We start from the raw sequence: 20,050 nt of genomic DNA on the forward strand, positions 1-20,050 counted from the left end.
TATGAAGCGCAGGAGACATGGGCATTCGTTACCTAAAGGATGAGATTGATCTTCTGAAAACTCTATCATCTTTGAGACTATTCAATCCTGTGATTGGAGAATCAAGAATAATCAATGAAGACTCAAATGTGCACCATTATCAGATATAACTTTATTCTTTTCCTTCTTAACATGTTCATATTTAAAAAAAAAAAAATTAGATCCTAGATTTATAAGCAGTGTGTTGCTCTTTGCATTTTTGAATGATGCAGAAGAAACTGATGAAGCGCTAGGAAAATATCCAAAGATAGTAAAAATATGTACTGCTTTCCCTTGAGTAGCTAGTAACTGCTGTCACGATGAAAACCAGATTGTGTTAAATTTATTGAAGTTCTTAGCACAAAGGCTGGATTTGGAACTGCTGCCTTAAGGTCTGACCGTATTGGTCGTAAGGAAACTAGTGGGCAGTCTTTGATAGAGGATCTGACGCTTCTACTGATAGAATCTGCAAGGAAGGGCCAAAATCCTCAGCAATGACTAAAAGGAGTAGGTTGGTCAGTTGGGGTTAGTTGCCAAACTTTCACAATGCTTGCACATCCAGAGGCAAAAAGCTGAACTCATCTGAGATTTATGAACCTGGCATGTGAACCTTTTCTTCAGCTCTTATCAGAGACAGTAAAGGGCTCCTGTGATTCAGAGCAAAGCTTAATGTTTTACAAACTAGCTGCTGGCCCCAGTGGTGAACTTGTTTACACACAAAACACGGCTGGTTGTTGAATTGCTCTTATTTAGACTGCAGAGTTCACTTTGCAGGATTTAGTACCTTTGCAATAACTGCAAGTGACTGAAATCGTACAACCTAATTCCCAGACAAAACTTCAGTAGAATTGTTAGTGGGGAAGAATACACTTCACATGCAAAACGTTAATAAATGTAAACATTTTAAAGGCTGACATAGGAACCCTAATTCTACATGCATTTATCCTTGTCTATCTATTTGTTGGCTGGAAGAACCTGTAATGCTTAAAGCAACCGTTGAAAAGTATAATATGAAGGGTGAAATGAAAACTGCTGATCAGTCAAGAGGAACAAAATGCTGGGTTATAATAAAGGGATGGAGGATAATAGAGGCTATTTTATTTATAAAAGTCTTAATGGTACATCTGCCCCTTGGAGGCTATCTTCATCTCTACTAGATCTCTTTTGAGACAGGGTGATTAATAATGGAAAGTTCCAGAAGAGGCCAATGGAAATCATTATAGATCTGGAACAGCATCCATAAAAAGAGATTTAAAAGCTTTAGGACTTCTTAGAAAAGAGAGGAATGAGGTGACACTGGTATGAATGGATAGCATAGAGACTCTCATTTAGGAGGCTTCATTTTACTTTTTCTCAACACAATAACAAGGGGAATATTGCTGAATTTAAGGTAGATTTTAAAAACTGGTTAAAAGAAATCAAGTTTTACACAATTATTAACCTGGGGAGCTCTTCATAATTCACTGAGATAAAGCTCCTTACAATTAAACTAGGCATGAATAATAGTTACTGTAACTGCTTGGGTTCCCCCCTGGACAGATTATGGTATTGTCTTGTTGCAGGAGTGTTGCACCTTTCACTGAAGACTCTTGTGATGGTCAGGCTGGGAGGTGAGATGAGGCTAGGTGGGTCATTGTTCTGATATGGTATGGAAAATCCCTATCTGAATAATCTAGGGGCAAAGAACAGAGCCTCTTGGACAGGATATCATTTGGAAGGTGAGTGTTCCATGTATGAAAACCTTTATTGCTCTGATTCCTATTCAGGTCCTCCTATTTGCTGGGGCCTGATCTGACATGGTCACTAGTTGTGATGAATAAGGTGTTGACTGTTTTGTCTTCTGTTGCCCAAGAGATGGGTGTAGAAGTTAGTTCAGCTTCGTTAACCCCTGAAGTTCATTCTTGCACCCAGAAGTCCAGGCCAAACCAATTCCTCTTTTCGTTTAAAAGGAAGGAAGTGGGTTTTTGTGCAGAGAACAGTTGCCAGCTGGTTCAACTTCTGTACTTCTGCTCTCCAAGAATGCAGAGAACCCTGTCACATTTCACCTACAGCTGAAAAGAGATCTGATGGTGCAACAGAGCTACTTGCCTATGTTTCTGATCCCCAGCAGTTGATCCAACATGTGTATTGTTTGTCAAGGTCTGTTGGGAGAGTTAACCATGCTTGAATGGTGAGGGCCCTTCTGATTGGGGAGGCAAATGCTGCAATAAAAGCCTGCGGGTTCCTGCAGCAATGATACTTAAAATTACTGGAGGGAATGGGAGAACAATTGTTCCTCCAAAGGAATTCTAGACTGCTGCTTTGTGTGCGATGTACTTCACTTCCTCTTTCCCTTGTGCTTTGTTTCAGCTGCATGGAACAGTCAGTGGCTGTTTGAAATGATTAGTCTCTTCCCCTCCCTCTCATTGTGCTCTATTGAGGAAATAGAGCTGGTACTAGTGAGCATTGCTGACTGCAGGAGCACAACTCCAGCCCACCTGATGAAAGGCTGGTTAGAAATTGTGACATGAGACAACTACTGCTCATAAATGGACTACCTTAACTTGCTCCTGCTAACAATCTATACCCTTCCCTCCCCATTTACAGTCAGATTTCCATGTGGAGCAGCTTATCTCCGCCTAATAGAATTGTTTCTGAGGCAATGGAGAACTCTGCTCTGGAAGGACACCACCGGCAGCAAAGGTCTGTACAATTCTTGCAAAGAATCACGGGCCCTAAATAGAGCTGGCTCGGGATTTTTTTTACTAAATGCTTTTGTTGGAAAATGCTGATTTTAATTTTTTTTATAAAAAATTGAAACATTATTTTGACAATTTTCCATAGGAAGATTTTTTCAGGTCCAGGATGGAATTTCTGGAGTGGGAGACACAAACCCACACCCCAGAGTAGCCAATAGCCCAGGGATTAGGCCACCCACATGGGACATGAAAGACCCAGGTTCATGTCTCGAATCAGGCAGAGCCTATTGGCTATTGTTGGGTGTTTCACCAAAAAAAAAGTCTGGTGCTCAAATGTCAAAGCCTCAAAGCTTTTCATGAAAGAGAATTCTTGTTTTCCAGCCAACCCTAGTTCAAAGTCTCCTCTGCAAATTGTTTTTCTTTGCTGCCTCACCTAGAACCAAAACAGTAGAAAATATGCAGAGGGAGAGGTAATGTGGAACAGGTTTGTGATACAGCCTCTCCCGTCCACAAACCTCTCCTTTCATGTTTGTCATTGGACTAAGAACAGGTTCAGCAAAACATTGCGTGTGTTTTTTGTTTTGTTTTCTTTAAGTGTGCCTGCCTCCAATAGAGATTTTTGTGTTCCGCTTTCCTGTCCTGATGCAAAGCTATCCCAATTGTTGGCTGATTACTAGCTATTAATATTGCGGTACCATCTAGAAGCCATTGTCATGGACCAGGACCGCATTGGGCTAGATGCTCTACACAGCCAGAAAAAAGACCCATAGTGCTTGTAGTCAAAATAGCGATGTCTTGGTTCTTCACCAGTGTAGAATCAATGCTCCAATCTCCCTACCCTCTTTGTGGCATTTCAGATACCAATGATATTAAAGCTCAAGTGCAGTATCAGTTTGACTGTTATGGGGCTGGTAGTCTTGCCTGTCCTTCTCTACCGTGCTCCTAAATGTTTCTCCAAACTTGTGTAAATTGGTCCTTTGCTGGTCATGTAAACCAGGGTGAAAGTTTTTTTTAAGTCCCTGCTTTCTCTTGCGGGATTGACATAATTCGCTATAATCCAGAAATGGATCTTAAGAACAGAAGGGCAGGTTGCAAATTCAATATTTGTTGCAAACTGTGCAAGAGTCTTTTGGTATAACACCAATTCCTCTGATGGGAGTTGTATCCAATTTGCTCCAATTCCACTGATTTAAGGTTGCATCATACTATAAAAGGTATATTTCTGTTTTCAAAGAATGTCCTGTGGTCTCTAGACAATAGAATTCATGGTCACAATCCACATTTAGACACCCATGTTGAGAATAGTCACTGAGAGGATGACTCACTTTGCAGATAAGCATACTCATAGTTCTCCTTGCAGGGCAGGTAGAGGTATCCTTGTATAGATGATGAAACTGAGACAGACTGTCACTTGCCCAGGGCCAAACAGTGAGAATTAGAACTCAGGGGCTCCTGGCTCCCAACCCCATGGTCAATCTGGGAAGCAGATACCCATTGGTGGTGGTGACTATTTAAAGCCTAGGAGATGATGTACTAAGGGTAGATGTGTATGTCTTGAATGTTTGCATTCTGCTCTGAGAAGAGGGTGATCAGGGGGCTTAATTTTCAGGCAAAGCCATGAATTAACCAGAAACAAGTGAACTCTGGGGTGAGGGTGACTGAACGCCAGTTCTGGGAGGCCGGGGATGAATTACTGTCTATTTCTCTGCCATTGAGATATGATGCAATCATTAGCACTTCAGCAGCAGCCATTAAAAATCAAGCCCTGAACCTCATTGTCCCTCCATTTCCCCATTTGGAAAATGGGAAGGCTACGGAGTTCCTCCTTAGGTTCCACTGTTTGGAAAGCACTTGGAGGGTCTCGGATGAAAGGCACTGGAAGTGCACATGTACAGGACATGCATCTCTGTGTGACTCATGTTATTAACTCTAGGCATCCTGAGTTTAAGTGTTAAAAATGTCACGTTAGTCATCCTTCTCTGACCTGTGCCGAGCAGTGCAGGAAATGGAGAAGGAGCCCTGAGGGAGACACCCATGGGAGTATTTTTTTCCTCTGTATTATCTGTGCCCACAGGAACTCAGCTGTTAAAAGTTAACAAATCTCAGTAAATACTCACTAACTTCGCCTCCCATTAAACCACTTTTGGACTCCAGCCCCTGAGCCCAGTGTGCACATGGATGTAATTAACCCTCCCTCTGCTGCCTCTGAGGGCCAGTGAGAGCCACCTGCTCTCACACGTTTGTCCATTGGCAGTTCTCCCAGGCAGTGAGGAGGGAGGGGAGCAGGTGGAGGGCCACAGAGGCAAGGAATTAACTGACACTGGACTGCATTCAATGATGGGCTTGTTACCATAGTTACCATTGATTGTCACGAAGGAACATGTGGTGCCATTGTCTCTGCACTTCGATCTGTCATGTTTGTTATATACATTTTACACTCTAACTTCAAAACCATCCTTAACAGGGGCCTGTTTAGCCATGATAGCACCATGCCCTCCCTTCCTTAAACTGCTGCCCTTTGTATTAGGCTGTAAACTATTCAAGTCAGGCCCATATTTCTTTTGGGAAAGGCTGATCCCCACTGGGTTACTCCATGGAGCCACATTTCCAGAACTGCCGTGTGTGTGTGTGTGTGTGTCATGATTGGGCAAAGCAACAGGGCTACCCAGTAGCTCCTGTATTTCTGTTGTCTTTGCAGCAAAATCTACCTCAGGGTGAGAATACATCTTGCTTTCTGATGGTCATATGTCAGTACCTGATTAATCTACTGTTCGTCTTTCCACAGCGTGGAACTGGCTGCAGGCTGGTTTATTCCTTCTTGGCCTATCTCCAGGCTTGACATAACATCCTCAAAGAATGCTTAGGCCAGCCTCCTCTATGGAGAAGGCAGTGTGTCCTAGTGGACAGCACAACAGACTGAGATTTGAGACCTGGCTTCTATTCATCTCTCTGCCACTGACCTGCTTGGTGACCTTGGGCAAGTCACGTCCCCCCTCTATGCCTCAGTTTCCCCATTTTTAAAATGGAGCTAATGCTACTGACCTTTGTAAAGTGCTTTGAGATCTCCTGATGAAAAGCGCTTGATAAATAGTAATACCTAGCTTTTGTCTGTTATCAGAAAGCACTGGGTCTACGAAAGGATATTGATTTCATAGACTGTCTCAGAATAATCCTAATGCCAACTTCCTCCTTTGAAGTGCACTTTTCATTTTTGTTTTACTTCATTTGCCTTCCATTGCACAGGAATGTTGCACTAACCGGCTTGAGGCATGCATGGACACCTGGCCTAAAGGTTTAATTCTCTCTCTCCCGTTGTATGGTTAATTGGCTTAGGTCACACCTTGATTGGAGCAGATCTCTTTACCAAGTTCATGGGACAGTTCACATAAGCAAGCTGGTCAACTAATGCCAAGCCAAGAGGCACCATCTAACACTATTTAAATAGGGGCAAGTTTTCCAAAGTGTTTTGAGATCCTTTGCTGCAAGCTACTGTAGATGTAGAACATATTACTGGATTCATTCAGTACTACTGCAGCCTCCTAACTGAGGGGAAAAGAGTGTGGCTTCTTGCAATCTGATGGGGGAATAATAATCAGGCTATGGCACAAGGAGCTATGGAGAATTCAGGTGGATGTCCTGGCTACAGGCTCAACGGCTTAGGATGGGAGAAGAGTGAGGGAAGCTGTAATGAGTAAACGGCAGGGGGTGCATGAGATGTGCTGGGAAAAGAATGTGGAAGAGCTCTGATGCCTATAGGCATTAGAGGTAGGCTGCCTAAAAGGCTGAATTGTGCGACTGATAGATGGGGTGTTTGGAAAGAATTTTGTTGTGTGAAGAAGCAGGATTTGGTGGTTCCACTGAACAGGTTTTGGACTAAAAGAGCTATAGCCAGTGTGTATCTAGTGTCACACACTCTGCATCCACAGACGGCTTTGTTGGTTTTGTTTTTATACCTTGTCTTTTCAAGTGCAAGTTTAGAAAGGGAGGATCTGAGGCTGGCTGAATCCTGTTCTCTTGTCATAACCTGCAGTGCCGGCCAGTCTGTCAGACTCAAATCATTTTTTGAAAGGGGGAGGGATGCAAGGGCACACCCAACAGAAGCCCCATCTGCAGCCAATACCGACAAGCGAAGCGCCCAGCGCATGAGCCACAGGGCCTTAAAAAAACACTGCTTGAATGGATTCTGCTTCTTTTGGAGTTTGGAAAAGACTCTTCAGGGTTCAAGAGTTTGATCCAGCTTGCAATAAAGCTTGATTTCATTGCTGTGTAGGGTCAAGCTCCATTGAAGTCAGTAGAAGCCTTGCTTGGGGGTTAGATTGGGCCTGCAAAGTGCAGCTAGAGGTGGCGGGAAGTTCAGTCTTCCAAGTCTGCCTTTATCTTCAATTAATTGTACTGAGACATTGAACTTCACCAGAGGAACTACTGTCTTTGAAGACAGCTAGTTCAATTTCCAGGCTGAATCCATCCCTGGAGGTCTGTCTTGCAACCATGTAAAACTCTGCTGTGTCCTCAGTCCAGCATTTAATTAGCTTGAGAAAAATCAAAGCACTGCACTCAGTCACTTTCATGCTGCTCAGAGCACTGAATAAATCAATCCTTCAATCTCCTAGTCTTTGTCCCGTAGGGCTGCTGTTTCTGGACTTTCTAGTCATTAAAGGGGGGGGAAAGAAATGACTTGAGCATTTGGAGACTTTAAATTGCATAATGATGGCAGGACTGAGAAAAAGAATAGGTGTCCTGTTTTCTTACTGGCGCAGCAATTTTAATAGATTGGCTGTTTTTAGAGCTAGTTTGTAAGGGTTCCTGTTGGGCTGAATAAAAACAGCACCGCGGGGACAAAAAGGGAGGAGAAATGACAGGCACGGCAGGCAGATGCTGTGCTCCAGGGTTGGCATCTGTTTAACTTTGCAAAGCTGGCAGAAATGGGGACACAAGCACCTGGGTGATTTGGGAGCTTTTGAGAGTTTTAGCCCAAGTGTCATAGAAATTCAGCAGGATTCTAGCGCCTCAGTCACTCCAGTGCTTTTTGAAAAGTGTCCCCGTTGTAAACAGGTGTCCTGTAGATTAGACAACAGGTCTGATTGCATCAGCCTCTGCCGGGGTAACTCCATTGCCCTCGCTGGCGTTGCTTCTGATTTGCAATGTGGGGAGGAGGACCATGCCCTGGTGCTATAGTGGCTGGTCAGGTTCACTACTCCAATCACCTCATTTTTCCCCAACAACCGTTGGCCGGTTCTGCTTTGTCAGCTCTTTTTCCCAGCACCTGTGCTGCTGTCCCTGGGATGCACTGAACTCCTGAACCACCCCCTGCCCCTTTGGGGTGAAAGGACTAGAAGCGGTTACCTTACTCCTGGTGAGTAGCCCTTAATTCTATGAAGAGTCCTACTGAAGTCATTGAGACTGCTCATGGAGTAAGATGCTACTCAATGCGAGTCAAATTATCTGGTCACCAAAATGTCTGAGATTTCAACTTTTGGTTTAAAATCTAGGATGGGGAAGAAAGTCAGTCTTGAACGCTCATGGGGACAGGAATAAGATTTCCTGGCTAGCTCTGCTGTGTGTACGCAGAACACTAGGGGTATGTCTACACTACAAAATTAGGTCGAATTTATAGAAGCGGTTTTATAGAAATTGGTTTTATACAGTCGATTGTGTCCCCACATAAAATGCTCTAAGTGCATTAAGTCGGCGGACCGCGTCCACAGTACCAAGGCTAGCGTCGACTTCCGGAGCGTTGCACTGTGGGTAGCTTATCCCACAGTTCCCGCAGTCTCCACCGCCCATTGGAATTCTGGGTTGAGATCCCAATGCCTGATGCAAAAACAGTGTTGCGGGGGGTTCTGGGTACATGTCGTCAGGCCCCTCCCCCTCCGTCAGAGCAATGGCAGACAATCGATTCACGCCTTTTTACCTGGGTTACCTGTGCAGACAGCATACCACGGCAAGCATGGAGCCCGCTCAGCTCAGCTCAGCTCACCATCACCATATGTCATCTGGGTGCCGGCGGACGTGGTACTGCATTGCTATACAGCAGCAGCTCCTTGCCTTTTGGCAGTAGATGGTATATTACGACTGGTATCCATCGTCGTCTAATTCCTCAGTGAGTTCGATCAGAGGCATCTGGGCAGACACGTTTTGTCTCCTGGAGACTCAGTCCTGCCAGCAGTCCTATTGAACCGTCTTGACGATGATGGCTAGCAGTTGTACAGCATCTTCTGCCAAGCACCCAGAAGATGCCGATGGCTATCAGTCATGCTGCACCATCTGCTGCCAGCTTAAGATCTAAAAAATAGATGGACCAGATTTGTTCTGTATTCATTTGCTTCCCCCTCCCTCCATGAAATCAACGGCCTGCTAAACCCAGGGTTTTGAGTTCAATCTTTGGGGGGGGGGGCATTCTGTGTGACGGTTGTTTGTGTTTCTCCCTGATGCACAGCCACCTTTGTTGATTTTAATTCCCTGTACCTGTAAGCCATGTTGTCACTCGCCCCTCCCTCCCTCCGTCAGACAATAGTTTTGCGCCTTTTTTTCAGCCCAGACGCCATAGCACTGGGATCATGGAGCCCGCTCAGATCACGGCAGCAATTATGAGCACTATGAACACCACGCGCATTGTCCTGGAATATATGCAGAGCCAGAACATGCCAAAGCAAAACCAGGCAAGGAGGCGATTGCAGCGCGGCGACGAGAGTGATGTTACTGGGGCAGGTTCATGCCATGGAATGCTGATTCTAGGCCCGGGAAAGAAGCACAGACTGGTGGGACCGTATCGTGTTGCAGATGTGGGACGATTCCCAGTGCTGCGAAACTTTTGCATGCGTAAAGGCACTTTCATGGAACTTTGACTCGTTTTCCCCTGCCCTGAAGCGCCAGAATACCAGGATGAGAGCAGCCCTCACAGTTGAGAAGCGAGTGGTGATAGCTGTGTGGAAGCTTGCAACGCCAGACAGCTACCGGTCAGTTGGGAATCAATTTGGAGTGGGCAAATCTACTGTGGGGGCTGCTGTGATCCAAGCAGCCAACACAATCAAAGACCTGCTGATATCAAGGGTAGTGACTCTGGGAATCCCATTGCAGCAAAGCCATCCACTATGACCTGCACGTTTCCCAAACTGTGGTGGGGCAATAGGGATATGGGTTCCGTCTATCTTGTCACCGCAGCACCAAGCTACCGAGTACATAAACCGCAAGGGGTACTTTTCAATGCTGCTGCAAGCCCTGGTGGATCACAAGGGACGTTTCACTAACATCAACGTGGGATGGCCGGGAAAGGTACATGATGCTCACGTTTTCAGGAACTCTGGTCTGTTTCAAAAGCTGGAGGAAGGGACTTTCTTCCCGGACCAGAAAATAACCGTTGGGGATGTTGAAATGCCTATCGTTATCCTTGGGGACCCAGCCTACCCCTTAATGCCATGGCTCATGAAGCCGTACACAGGCAGCCTGGACAGTAGTCAGGACCTGTTCAATTATAGGCTGAGCAAGTGCCGAATGGTGGTGGAATGTGCATTTGGATGTTTAAAAGTGCTGGCGGAGTTCACTGACTCGGATAGACCTCAGCGAAGCCAATATTCCAATTGTTGTTGCTGCTTGCTGTGCGCTTCACAATATCTGAGAGTAAGGGGGAGACATTTATGGTGGGGTGGGAGGTTGAGGCAAATCGCCTGACTGCTGATTACACACAGCCAGACACCAGGGCGGTTAGAAGAGTAGAGCAGGGCCCGGTGCGCATCAGAGAAGCTTTGAAAACTAGTTTTGTGACTGGCCAGCCTACGGTATGAAACTTCTGTTTGTTTCTCATTGATGAACCCTCTGCCCCCACCCTCCCCGGTTCACTCTACTTCCCTGTAAACTAACCACCCTCCCCTCCCCCCTTCGAGCAATGTAAAAGGAGGGGCTGCAGTTTCCAGGTTAACATGCAGCACAAACCCAACTACCCCCCACCCCACCCCACCCCCACACACAATTCTCTGGGATGATCACTTCACCCCACCCCCCTACCACGTGGCTAACAGCGGGGAACATTTTTGTTCAGCCGAGCAGGAACAGGCACCTCTGAATGTCCCATTAATAAAATCACCCCATTTCAGCCAGGTGACCGTGAATATCACTCTCCTGAGGATAACAAAGAGAGATAAGGAATGGATGTTGTCTGCATGCCAGCAAACACCGGGACTATACGCTCCCATGCTTTGTTATGCAATGATTCCAGACTACGTGCTACTGGCTTGGCGTGGTAAAGTGTCCTACCGTGGCGGACAGGATAAGGCAGCCCTCCCCAGAAACCTTTTGCAAAGGCTTTGGGAGTACATGAAGGAGAGCTTTCTGGAGATGTCCCTGGAGGATTTCCACTCCATCCCCATACATGTTAAGACTTTTCCAGTAGCTGTACTGGCCGCGATTGCCAGGGCCAATTAATCATTAATCATTAAACACGCTTGCTTTTAAATCATGTGTAATATTTACAAAGGTACACTCACCAGAGGTCCCTTGTGTGCCCTCAGGGTCTGGGAGCACGCCTTGGGTGAGTTCAGGGGTTACTGGTTCCAGGTCCAGGGTGATAAACATATCCTGGCTGTTGGGGAAACCGGTTTCTTGCTGTGAGCTATCTTCATTGTCTTCATCATCCTCTTCCTCGTACCCCGAACCAACTTCCCTGTTGCGTGATTCTCCATTGATGGAGTCAAAGCACACGGTTGGGGTACTGGTGGTTGCATCCCCTAGCATGGCAGGCAACTCTGCGTAGAAGCAGCATGTTTGCGGCTCTGCCCTGGACCTTCCGTTTGCCTCTCTGGCTTTGTGGTAGGCTTGCCTTAGCTCCTTAATTTTTACGCGGCACTGCTGTGCGTCCCTGTTATGGCCTCTGTCCTTCATGGCCTTTGAGACTTTTTCTAATACTTTGCCATTTCATTTACTGCTACGGAGTTCAGCTAGCACTGATTCATCTCCCCATATGGTGAGCAGATCCCATACCTCCCGTTCTGTCCATGCTGGAGCTCTTTTTGCGATCCTGGGACTCCATCATGGTTACCTGTGCTGAGGAGCTCTGCGTGGTCACCTGTGCTCTCCACGCTGGGCAAACAGGAAATGAAATTCAAAAGTTCGCGGGGCTTTTCCTGTCTACTGGGTCAGTGCATCTGAGTTGAGAGTGCTGTCCAGAGCGGTCACAATGAAGCACTGGGGGATAGCTCCCGGAGGCCAATAACGTTAAATTCCGTCCCCACTACCCCAAATCTGACCCGCAAAGGCCAATTTTAGCGCTAATCCCCTCGTTGGAGGTGGAGTAAAGAAACCGGTTTAAAGGGCCCTTTAAATCGGGGGGGAAAAGGGCTTCGTCGTGTGGACGTGTCCAGGCTTAATTCGATTTAACGCTGCTAAATTCGACCTAAACTCTTAGTGTAGACCAGGCCTAGATGTATTAACTATTGCTATTCTCTGGCCTTGGCCACTGTCAGAAGACAGGATACTGGGCTAGATCAATGGACCTTTGGTCTGACCCAGTATGGCCATTCTTATGTTCTAATGGAGATTGCTGGGTGTAGCTTATGTCACTAACTGTGTAAAGCACTTAAAGATTCATTACCCTTGAAGGCCCAATAAAAATGCAAGTAGTATAGCTCCATCATTAAGAAAACCTCTGCAGGCACTTCCCGGTTGAGGGCACCAGTACCAATTCCAGCAAATTCAGAGAGCCAATACGTTCCCTGATAACTCTGAGGTATCAACGTGGTCTGGAAGAGCCAGTGCAGTGCTTATTTTAGGAATGTTTCAGCAGATCTGAATACCAAGCAACTTGCAATATAACCAGCAAACTAACCCTCCATAGAAGTGAGCTGTTCCCCGCTCTAGTCCGGGATTGGTTTTGTGTCTGTGATGGTGTGAGACTCTCCACTGCGGCACCCCCTGCTGGATATCCCAGGGATCAGCTCTGCTAGCCAGTGTGCTCTGTTCTGGTGGTATCTTGCCACGGTAACTTCTGCTCCAGGGACCCATGTCATTCCCAGGACTTCAGTGTCCTCTTCATGACACAGCCCTCCTCTGTACTTCCCCCCCCCTTCCAGGGGAGTTTCACATTTCCTTAGTCCAGCTACTTCCTCAGTAGTAAAGGGGGAGGGGGGAGGAGACCCAGGCCTGCTCATTACTCCGGGTCCCGGCCCAGTGACCCTGTAGATGGCCACTGCTTGCAGCGCCCCCTGACCCTGTAGATGGCCACTGCTTGTAGCGCCCCCTCTGACTCCTCAGTAGCTTTCCCTGGGCCACTTCCCCACGGCCCCAGCACCCTCTTTGCCCTTGCCTCAGGGCCTCAGCCTGCAGATCTCTGCAGCCCACCAGGAGCTGCCTTTAGCTCCCCAGGTCTCTGCCAGCAGCACTGCTCTGTCCAGGGTGTTTGTCTTCAGCCTGCAAGGCAGCCAGTGACTGAAGCTGCTCTGTTCTGCAGCCCTTCTTATATGGGTCAGCCCAGCACTGATTGGCTGCTTCTCCCAGCCCCTCTCTGATTGACAGCCTCCTCAGGGGCTCTCTTAACCCCTTAGAGCCCAGTGTGGGGCAGGCACCCCATCACACTGCTACCGAGAGATGGCAGGACTTTGCATGTTTGGGCAGGATATGCTGGTACCAATTGGCTGAGTCTATCTCCACCAGTGCCCTCCCTGCTATACTTATTAAAGGTTCACCCACTTCCCAGTTGATTGCCATTTTCTGATGCCAAACCTCCTTGCAGGGTTGGGCCCTGGGCCCTCTGCGCCTGAACCGATTCTGCTGCCTGATGTCAAACATCCCCAACAGTGCTATCACGCTGTCTATAGGAGGGGAAAAGATGCTGCAGGAAAGCGTTGGCTGGAAGGCACTTGGAGCTCAGTGTCTGCCTGCTGTCTTGTGCCCACGCCCAGCAGTGGAGCTGGTGTGTTTACAAGGCCTGTTTGCAACACTTGTGCGGAGTTACGGTAAGTCAGGGCCTGTTGAACCGGTGCAGCCTACAACGGTTTCTGCCCACTGCACAGGAAGTTACAGGTACTACAGCTATACCAGTTCAGCCAGTTGTCCTAACCCCACCCACAGCCTTGGAAATAATCTCCCCCTCCCTGAACTGGGCTTCAGCCCTTCCGGAATGCACTGGTACACCTGCAGCTGGAAGGCATCCTGGGGGTGTGGCTCTGTCATGGTGGAGGTGTAACCATAAAAACAGGGCCAGGAGAACCCAGGCCCTCAGCCCTTATGTGCAATCAAGGCACTCAGCTATTATGTACAGCAGCTTCCCTTGATTGATTTTAGACACCCCCTGTGCACTTCGGTGGCAAGGGCAGGGCCGGCTCCAGGCACCAGCCGGGGCGGCAGCTTGTAGGAGGCAGCATTCCGCCCAATCCTAGGGCCGCACGGCTGCTTTTTTTGGGGGGGAGGGGGGTGTTCTGCTCCGGCCGCCCTGTAGGGGACAGTGGCGCGGAGGACAGGAGCGCCCTGCAGCAAGCCTGGCAGGGCAGCCCACGTCCTTCCCTCCCAGCCGACCAGAGTGGTGCGGAGCCCTCCCAGCATGGGGCACAGTGGGAGGGGCCGCGTGGCAGTGCCCCGCTGAAGCCCTGGCCGCCCCCCTTCTCCCCCCCCCCTTTCCCCCCCCTCCCCCCACTAGCCGGGGCACATCTGCAGCGCAGGGAGTCCCCCTGCACCCTGGCTCTGGCCATGCAGGAGTAGTGTGGGGTTTTTTTTGTGTTTTTTTTTTGCTTGGGGAGGCCAGAAAGCCAGAGTCAGCCCTGGGCAAGGGGGTAATTCTCCTGTGATCTCCAAGATCTGCTTGGCTCATAAGCCAAAAAACAAGCTTGTGTTTCCTTCCTAAATAAGGACCTTGTCACCTTCTGTTTGCATGGCATCTACCAGAATAGGATCCCAATGTGGACTGGACTTCTAGGCCTTACAAGAGCATAAAAATGTGCATTAACAATTCCTTGTCCCTGTCTGGTCTATGGCAGTATTACAAAACCACCGCAGCTGCCCAGAAAGGCCTACAACTTCATCAGCACTGGTTGATACAGGTCAGGACCTGAGGTGCTTTGGCACAGTGATATAAGGTGCTGATCAGTAATCACGCTGCGCCCTAGGTGCTTGAATGAGATCCTCTGTATTCTGTCATGAGGTTCCAGCTGCCTCCATCTACCAGGACAGGGACTGCTGCAACCTCCCTCCCCCAGACTTCCTGTGGGAGAAGCTAAACCAATTAAAAAGACCGTTCCCAATACTGCAGACCTGGATCTTCCCTCTGCTCTCAGTCCTTTGCTTCCATAACCACTAAATATACCTGCAATTTTACCAAAGTCAAAACTAGATTTCACAGAACAGGGAAACTGCTGCATCAGCCACAGGTGAGAAGGCCAAAGACTAAAGATCTCTCATGAAAAGAACTGCTGCCACCTTTCTCCTCCAGGTCTCCTACCGCTCCCTGCAGCAGATGAGGGATACTAGCCAAAGGAAAGAAATATTTATCTAGCCCTGAAGAGAAGGGTAAGTACGGCAGAAGGGGGCATAATTAAGAGGAAAATAGTGGTGGGTAGATTGGGGAGGGGGGGTCTTGCTTTATCCCTGGTTCCATCACCGATTCACTGTGGGGAACTCATCAAATCCTCAAAGATAGATATAGATGATATGGAAATCAATAGGAGTTAGGGCCCTACATACCTTTTGAGGAGCTGGGTCTAAGGGCCTGGTTCTACCAACCTTTGCTCTGACTGAGCCATACCGTCCTTTGCGAGTAGTTGGAGTCTCTATGGGGTTCAGTGGGAATTCAGTATTAGCAAGAGACAGACTGACCCATACCAGAGGTGGGCAGAGGGCAAAGCAGGAACCTCCCTCTTTTCAGGTGTGCGCCACTCAAGGCCAAGGAACAATTTCAGGCCCGTCCTTTCATGTGCTCCCAGTGGTGTAAATCACCCACAGGGCGTGAGGAAGAGGAGGCATGGCCCTCTTCCCCATGCACTGGCTTGCTGTGCCAGGGAGCAAGTTGCTCCGACGCAGGCCTGGGCACAGACAGTACCGTGTACCCTTTAACCTCTCGGCACTTCACTTTTCACAGCTGAGACTGAGGGTAATACAAACCTCCCGGGGACGACGTGAGGCTGAATGGAGGCTAAGTGCTTAGCAATCCTTCACTACAGACGGCAAAATAATACCCTAGTGAGAAGTTCTTTGTAACCATGTGTATTGCGGTGGCTTCCAGAGGCCCCAATCACCTTTTTTCGTCTTTAACTCTTTCCAAACGCCTGTGTAGTGGCTGTTCATACAGAATCCAGCCCCAGGATTTGTACATAAGGATGGCCATACTGCGTCAGACCAATGGTCCATCTAGCCCCATGTCCTGTCGTCCGACAGTGGCCAGTGCCAGGTGCTTCAGAGGGACTGAACAGAACAGGCAATCATCAAGTGATCAATCCCCTGTGGCCCATTCCTGCTTCTGGCAAACAGAGGCTAGGGACACCATCCCTGCCCATCCTGGCTAATAGCCATTGATCCTCCATGAACTTATCTAGTTCTTTTTTGAACCTGTTATGTTCTTGGCCTTCACAACATCCTCTGGCAAAGAGTTCCACAGGTTGACTGTGCACTGTGTGAAGAAATACTTCCTTTTGTTTGTCTTAAACCTGCTGTATTAATACTCAGCACTCACTGGGGCTCACAAAGGGAAGGGCTTCCTCTTTCAAGCAGTACAAGCGGAAGTCTTGTTTGTTAACCAAAACATTACATCAATATCTTTACCAGTTGCCCCCTAGCTCAAAGGCAGCACCACTCTCTGGCTAACCCTTCAGCACATGGCCAGGTCCCTATTCTTGCCGCTGAAAACGACTCCAGGAACTGCACACTAGAGCATGGTTTGCTGTTCTCTCCGATCAGTGCCACACCCTAACCTAGCTGGCAAAGAGCGCTCGGCTGAGATGCTTGTAATTCTTTGCACCAATTCTGAGATTAGCCCTGTTTCTCTTTCTCCCCACACGCAGTGCATGGGACAGGCGCTTCCCGCCGCTGGAGCGGAAAGGTGTTTATAGGGCCATTCTCTTGTCAAGAGGCTTACTTTAAAAGAGGGCTCAATCCAAGATTGGATCCAGCTGGGAAGAAAAAGTGCAGGGGCGTTTTGTTGAGTGTGTTGTGGAGAGACACAGAAACATTTTAGTAACTTAAAGGCCAGCAGATCAGGAATTTCTACCTCTGCACTCCCAACTGTCATGTGACTGACTGATTAGAGGTGAAAATATTCTGGGAGGGGAGCAGCCCAGGAAAGCATGTCCAGCTACCTGACTATTATTTTTGTATTTCTGCCCCCTCTGTGCCTGTACAACTTTCAAAAAGTATTTTTGGTAGTACATATTTTCCCTCATTCCTCCTAGTTTTACCCCTTGAATAGCAAGGGGCCTGAGTCTCCACTGACTTGTATAAATTTTAACCCAAGATACCTGTGGAAAGTGGGTGCAAAATGGAATCACATGGGACCGAGCATGCTTTGCACCCTCTTTGAGCAATTGACAGCACAAGGTCCAAGATGGGAGAATCAGGCCCTAAATGCCTTAAAAATCTCCCCTTTGGGTGGATTTTTAGATTTCCTTCCATTTTTAAGACACACAATTTAGACTGTAAGCTTCTCAGATCAGGGATTGGCTCTTACTAGATGTTTGTGCAGCACCTGGCCCAATAATATCTTATCATCCACAGGTCTCAAAGCACTTTACAAAGGAGGTCAGTATCATTAGCCCCATTTTACAGATGGGGAAACTGAGGCACAGAGAGGTGACATGACTTGTCCAAGGTCACCCAGCAGCCAAGTGGCAGAAATGGGACTAGAACGCAGCTCTCCCAAGTCCCAGTCCAGGGCTCTATTCACTAGGCATCACTACCTCTAAAAGGGATTTTTATCTGCAGGGGGACCCCTAGGTGCCATTGTAATACAAATTATAAAAAGCTGGGGCCTTCTGTACCCCTGTGCAGAGTCTTTTGGGGAGTACAGAGCCTCCACAGTATACTCTGTTGCTCAAGGAAGGATGTTATGTTACCAAGGCCAATTTACCCTAGCTCTGTCTAAGAACCAGGGGGGAAATCCTGGCCCTGTTGAAGTCAATGGCAAAAGTCTCATTGACTTCAGTGGGATCAGAATTGCATCCTATGCTCCTCCTAAACCAATCTATAACCTTCTTTGACCTAGCAGTGAACATCATTTAAAAAAAAAAACAACTTTTGGAACCATTGTAATCCCACATCCACACCTGCTGCCCCATCCATTTTATTAACTGGCTTAGCAGGAGCCAGGTTTTAAATTGTATTACACGTGGCTACCGTGCCTGTCTGTTTTACTTATGGTGCTTCAGAAACACTGACTCCAGCTTCTCAACACTCCTCAGAGTTGGGGTTGCCACCCGTTCTGGTTTTAAGGGGTGCTATTTACCTGGTGCTGTGTGCCCCATGATCGTTATTAAGAAGCAGCTGATCAGAGGAGAGTATGTTTTCCAGCAATGAAGTAAAGGATCAGATGCTGTGATAGAAACGTATGATTTTGTAGCGTACATAACACATTGTGGGTGACGGTCCTTTAAAAGGGAGGCTTGGTCTATATATTCCCCTCTGGTCTTGCCTTGATAAGTAGTATGGCTGCTGTACCTAGGGTGACCAGATGTCCCGATTTTATAGGGACAGTCCCGATTTTGGGGTCTTTTTCTTATATAGGCTCCTATTACCCCCCAACCCCGTCCTGATTTTTCACACTTGCTGTCCGGTCACCCTAGCTGTACCTGTGAGAGAAAGCAGGAGCATTACCTCCATTTTGAGAGGCTGGATTGCTTGTCTAAGTTCACCTAGTGAGTCTGGTAGAGCTGGGAACACAACTCAGAACCTCCTGCTTCCTTTTCCTTATGTAATTGAACTACGTGATTGAAAGGTCCAAAGGCACCGGTATTGCTACCTAACTGGGAAGTTGCTTTCCCTTTCCTCCTTTCAATAGATGATGTTACTAATTGGTAGGGAAGATAATTACAAGCTTAGAACTGACATTTAATCAACTGTACCGGAGTGGCTGGATTCATCCTGTTTTAAGCTAATGATGAGGCAGGATTCTTCCCCTCTACCGAAGAGAAACCCGTGTCTGACCGTGCCAGACAGCGTGTGTAGAAGAACATTCCTCTGAAAAGCAGGGCGGGGTCGCCAGCTCTCCCTCCAGGGCTCTGCTCTTTCCACAAACTGGTTTTTCTAGTCATTTTTAAAACCAGGCTCCATCCCTGCTTCTGGATCACTGGTTGCTTGGGGAGGAGCCACCCAGAAACTGCTCTTTTAACCTGCATCAGCCCTTCCCAGCTGGAGCCTGTCATTCCATCTCAGCAGACTAGAGCAGAGAGGCTGTGCCCTGAAAAGCTTTGTGGACGCCAGGAAGGGAACTAAATTCCTGCCAAGATGTTCAAGGGAGTGGGCAAGGGCTCCCCAAGCAAACCGCCTCCAATCAAGCAAACCAAGTAAGTGTGACTCCTGGATCCTCTCCGAGCTCTGATGGGGTTAGAGCACGGATGGGAGAAAAGGTATCCAGGGAAGAGGTGGTCTCTGAATAAACGAGGATGTGCAGAATAGCGCAGAGGGAAGATCTTCCTGCTGAGACCTGAACAACCAAGGTTCTCTTTGGGAATTGCCCAGAGACAACCAAAATCTCCTCTCCCTGGCACTCCACCCCAGAGGTAGCTGCGTGGTTCCTGTCTGAATACCATCTAGTTTGTAAAGCTCTAGATACGAGATATTGCAGTGATTAGTCACCTGGACTGGGGAGGCATGACCTTAATTCAGGTAAGCGGATGGAAGGCTGTAGTGCAAGAGGCAGCATCTGGACATGGTTGTTGCCTGTTTCCAAGAGATGTTCTCAGGCAGACGAACTTCAGCTTATCAAGGTTTAGCTGGACTGTTAATAGCTCAGTGTAGCATTTTCAGTGTCTCCAGACTGTATATCCCAATCGGTAGGTGGCGGGTGCTGGGGTGATGCTGCCTTACGTTCTGAGATGGACCTAGAAGAGAACGTTAAAACCTTCAGGAAAGGAACCCAAACCAAAGGGTCCAGCTGGCACTAAGCTCAGAGTTCCCCTGCTCTTGGTGGAATGAAACAGGAGGTGGATGGGCTGGGCTGTAAATTCATCCTGGCTACAGGCATGTAATAGGGTGGCAGAGGTTGCTTCTTGGCGGACCACACATGGATTAGGTCCTGGGGGCTGTAAGAGGCTGTTTCACTCTGAAGAGTGGTGTTGTGGTACTCATCTATCAGTGTGATGTGAGAGTTGAGACATAGAGGCAAAGAAACGTCCCTCCGGGGTCTTTAAGCTGGAAGTCAGAGGGCTCTTGATAGGGACAGGCTTCCC

The 20,050-nt window shown here is 47.8% G+C and overlaps 1 protein-coding gene across 2 annotated transcripts in view; it reads left to right on the forward strand.

Annotated features, from left to right (window-relative positions):
• The first annotated feature begins 74 nt into the window (after positions 1-74).
• The window catches only part of EVPL (envoplakin), a 59,821-nt gene continuing 39,845 nt past the window's right edge, over positions 75-20,050 (forward strand). Inside the window, exons 1-2 of one of the 2 annotated variants that reach the window (XM_034790555.1) lie at positions 75-1,736; positions 2,368-2,700. In XM_034790555.1, coding sequence (XP_034646446.1) covers positions 2,615-2,700 — 86 coding nt within the window. In that variant the 5' untranslated portion in view covers positions 75-1,736; positions 2,368-2,614. Of the gene's footprint in view, positions 1,737-2,367; positions 2,701-18,486; positions 19,166-20,050 lie in introns of those variants that run through there. The other variant, XM_034790556.1, reaches the window with a different exon arrangement.

The sequence above is a fragment of the Trachemys scripta genome, chromosome 14 (genome assembly GCF_013100865.1).
Source record: "Trachemys scripta elegans isolate TJP31775 chromosome 14, CAS_Tse_1.0, whole genome shotgun sequence".
Classification (NCBI taxonomy): Eukaryota; Metazoa; Chordata; order Testudines; family Emydidae; genus Trachemys; species Trachemys scripta.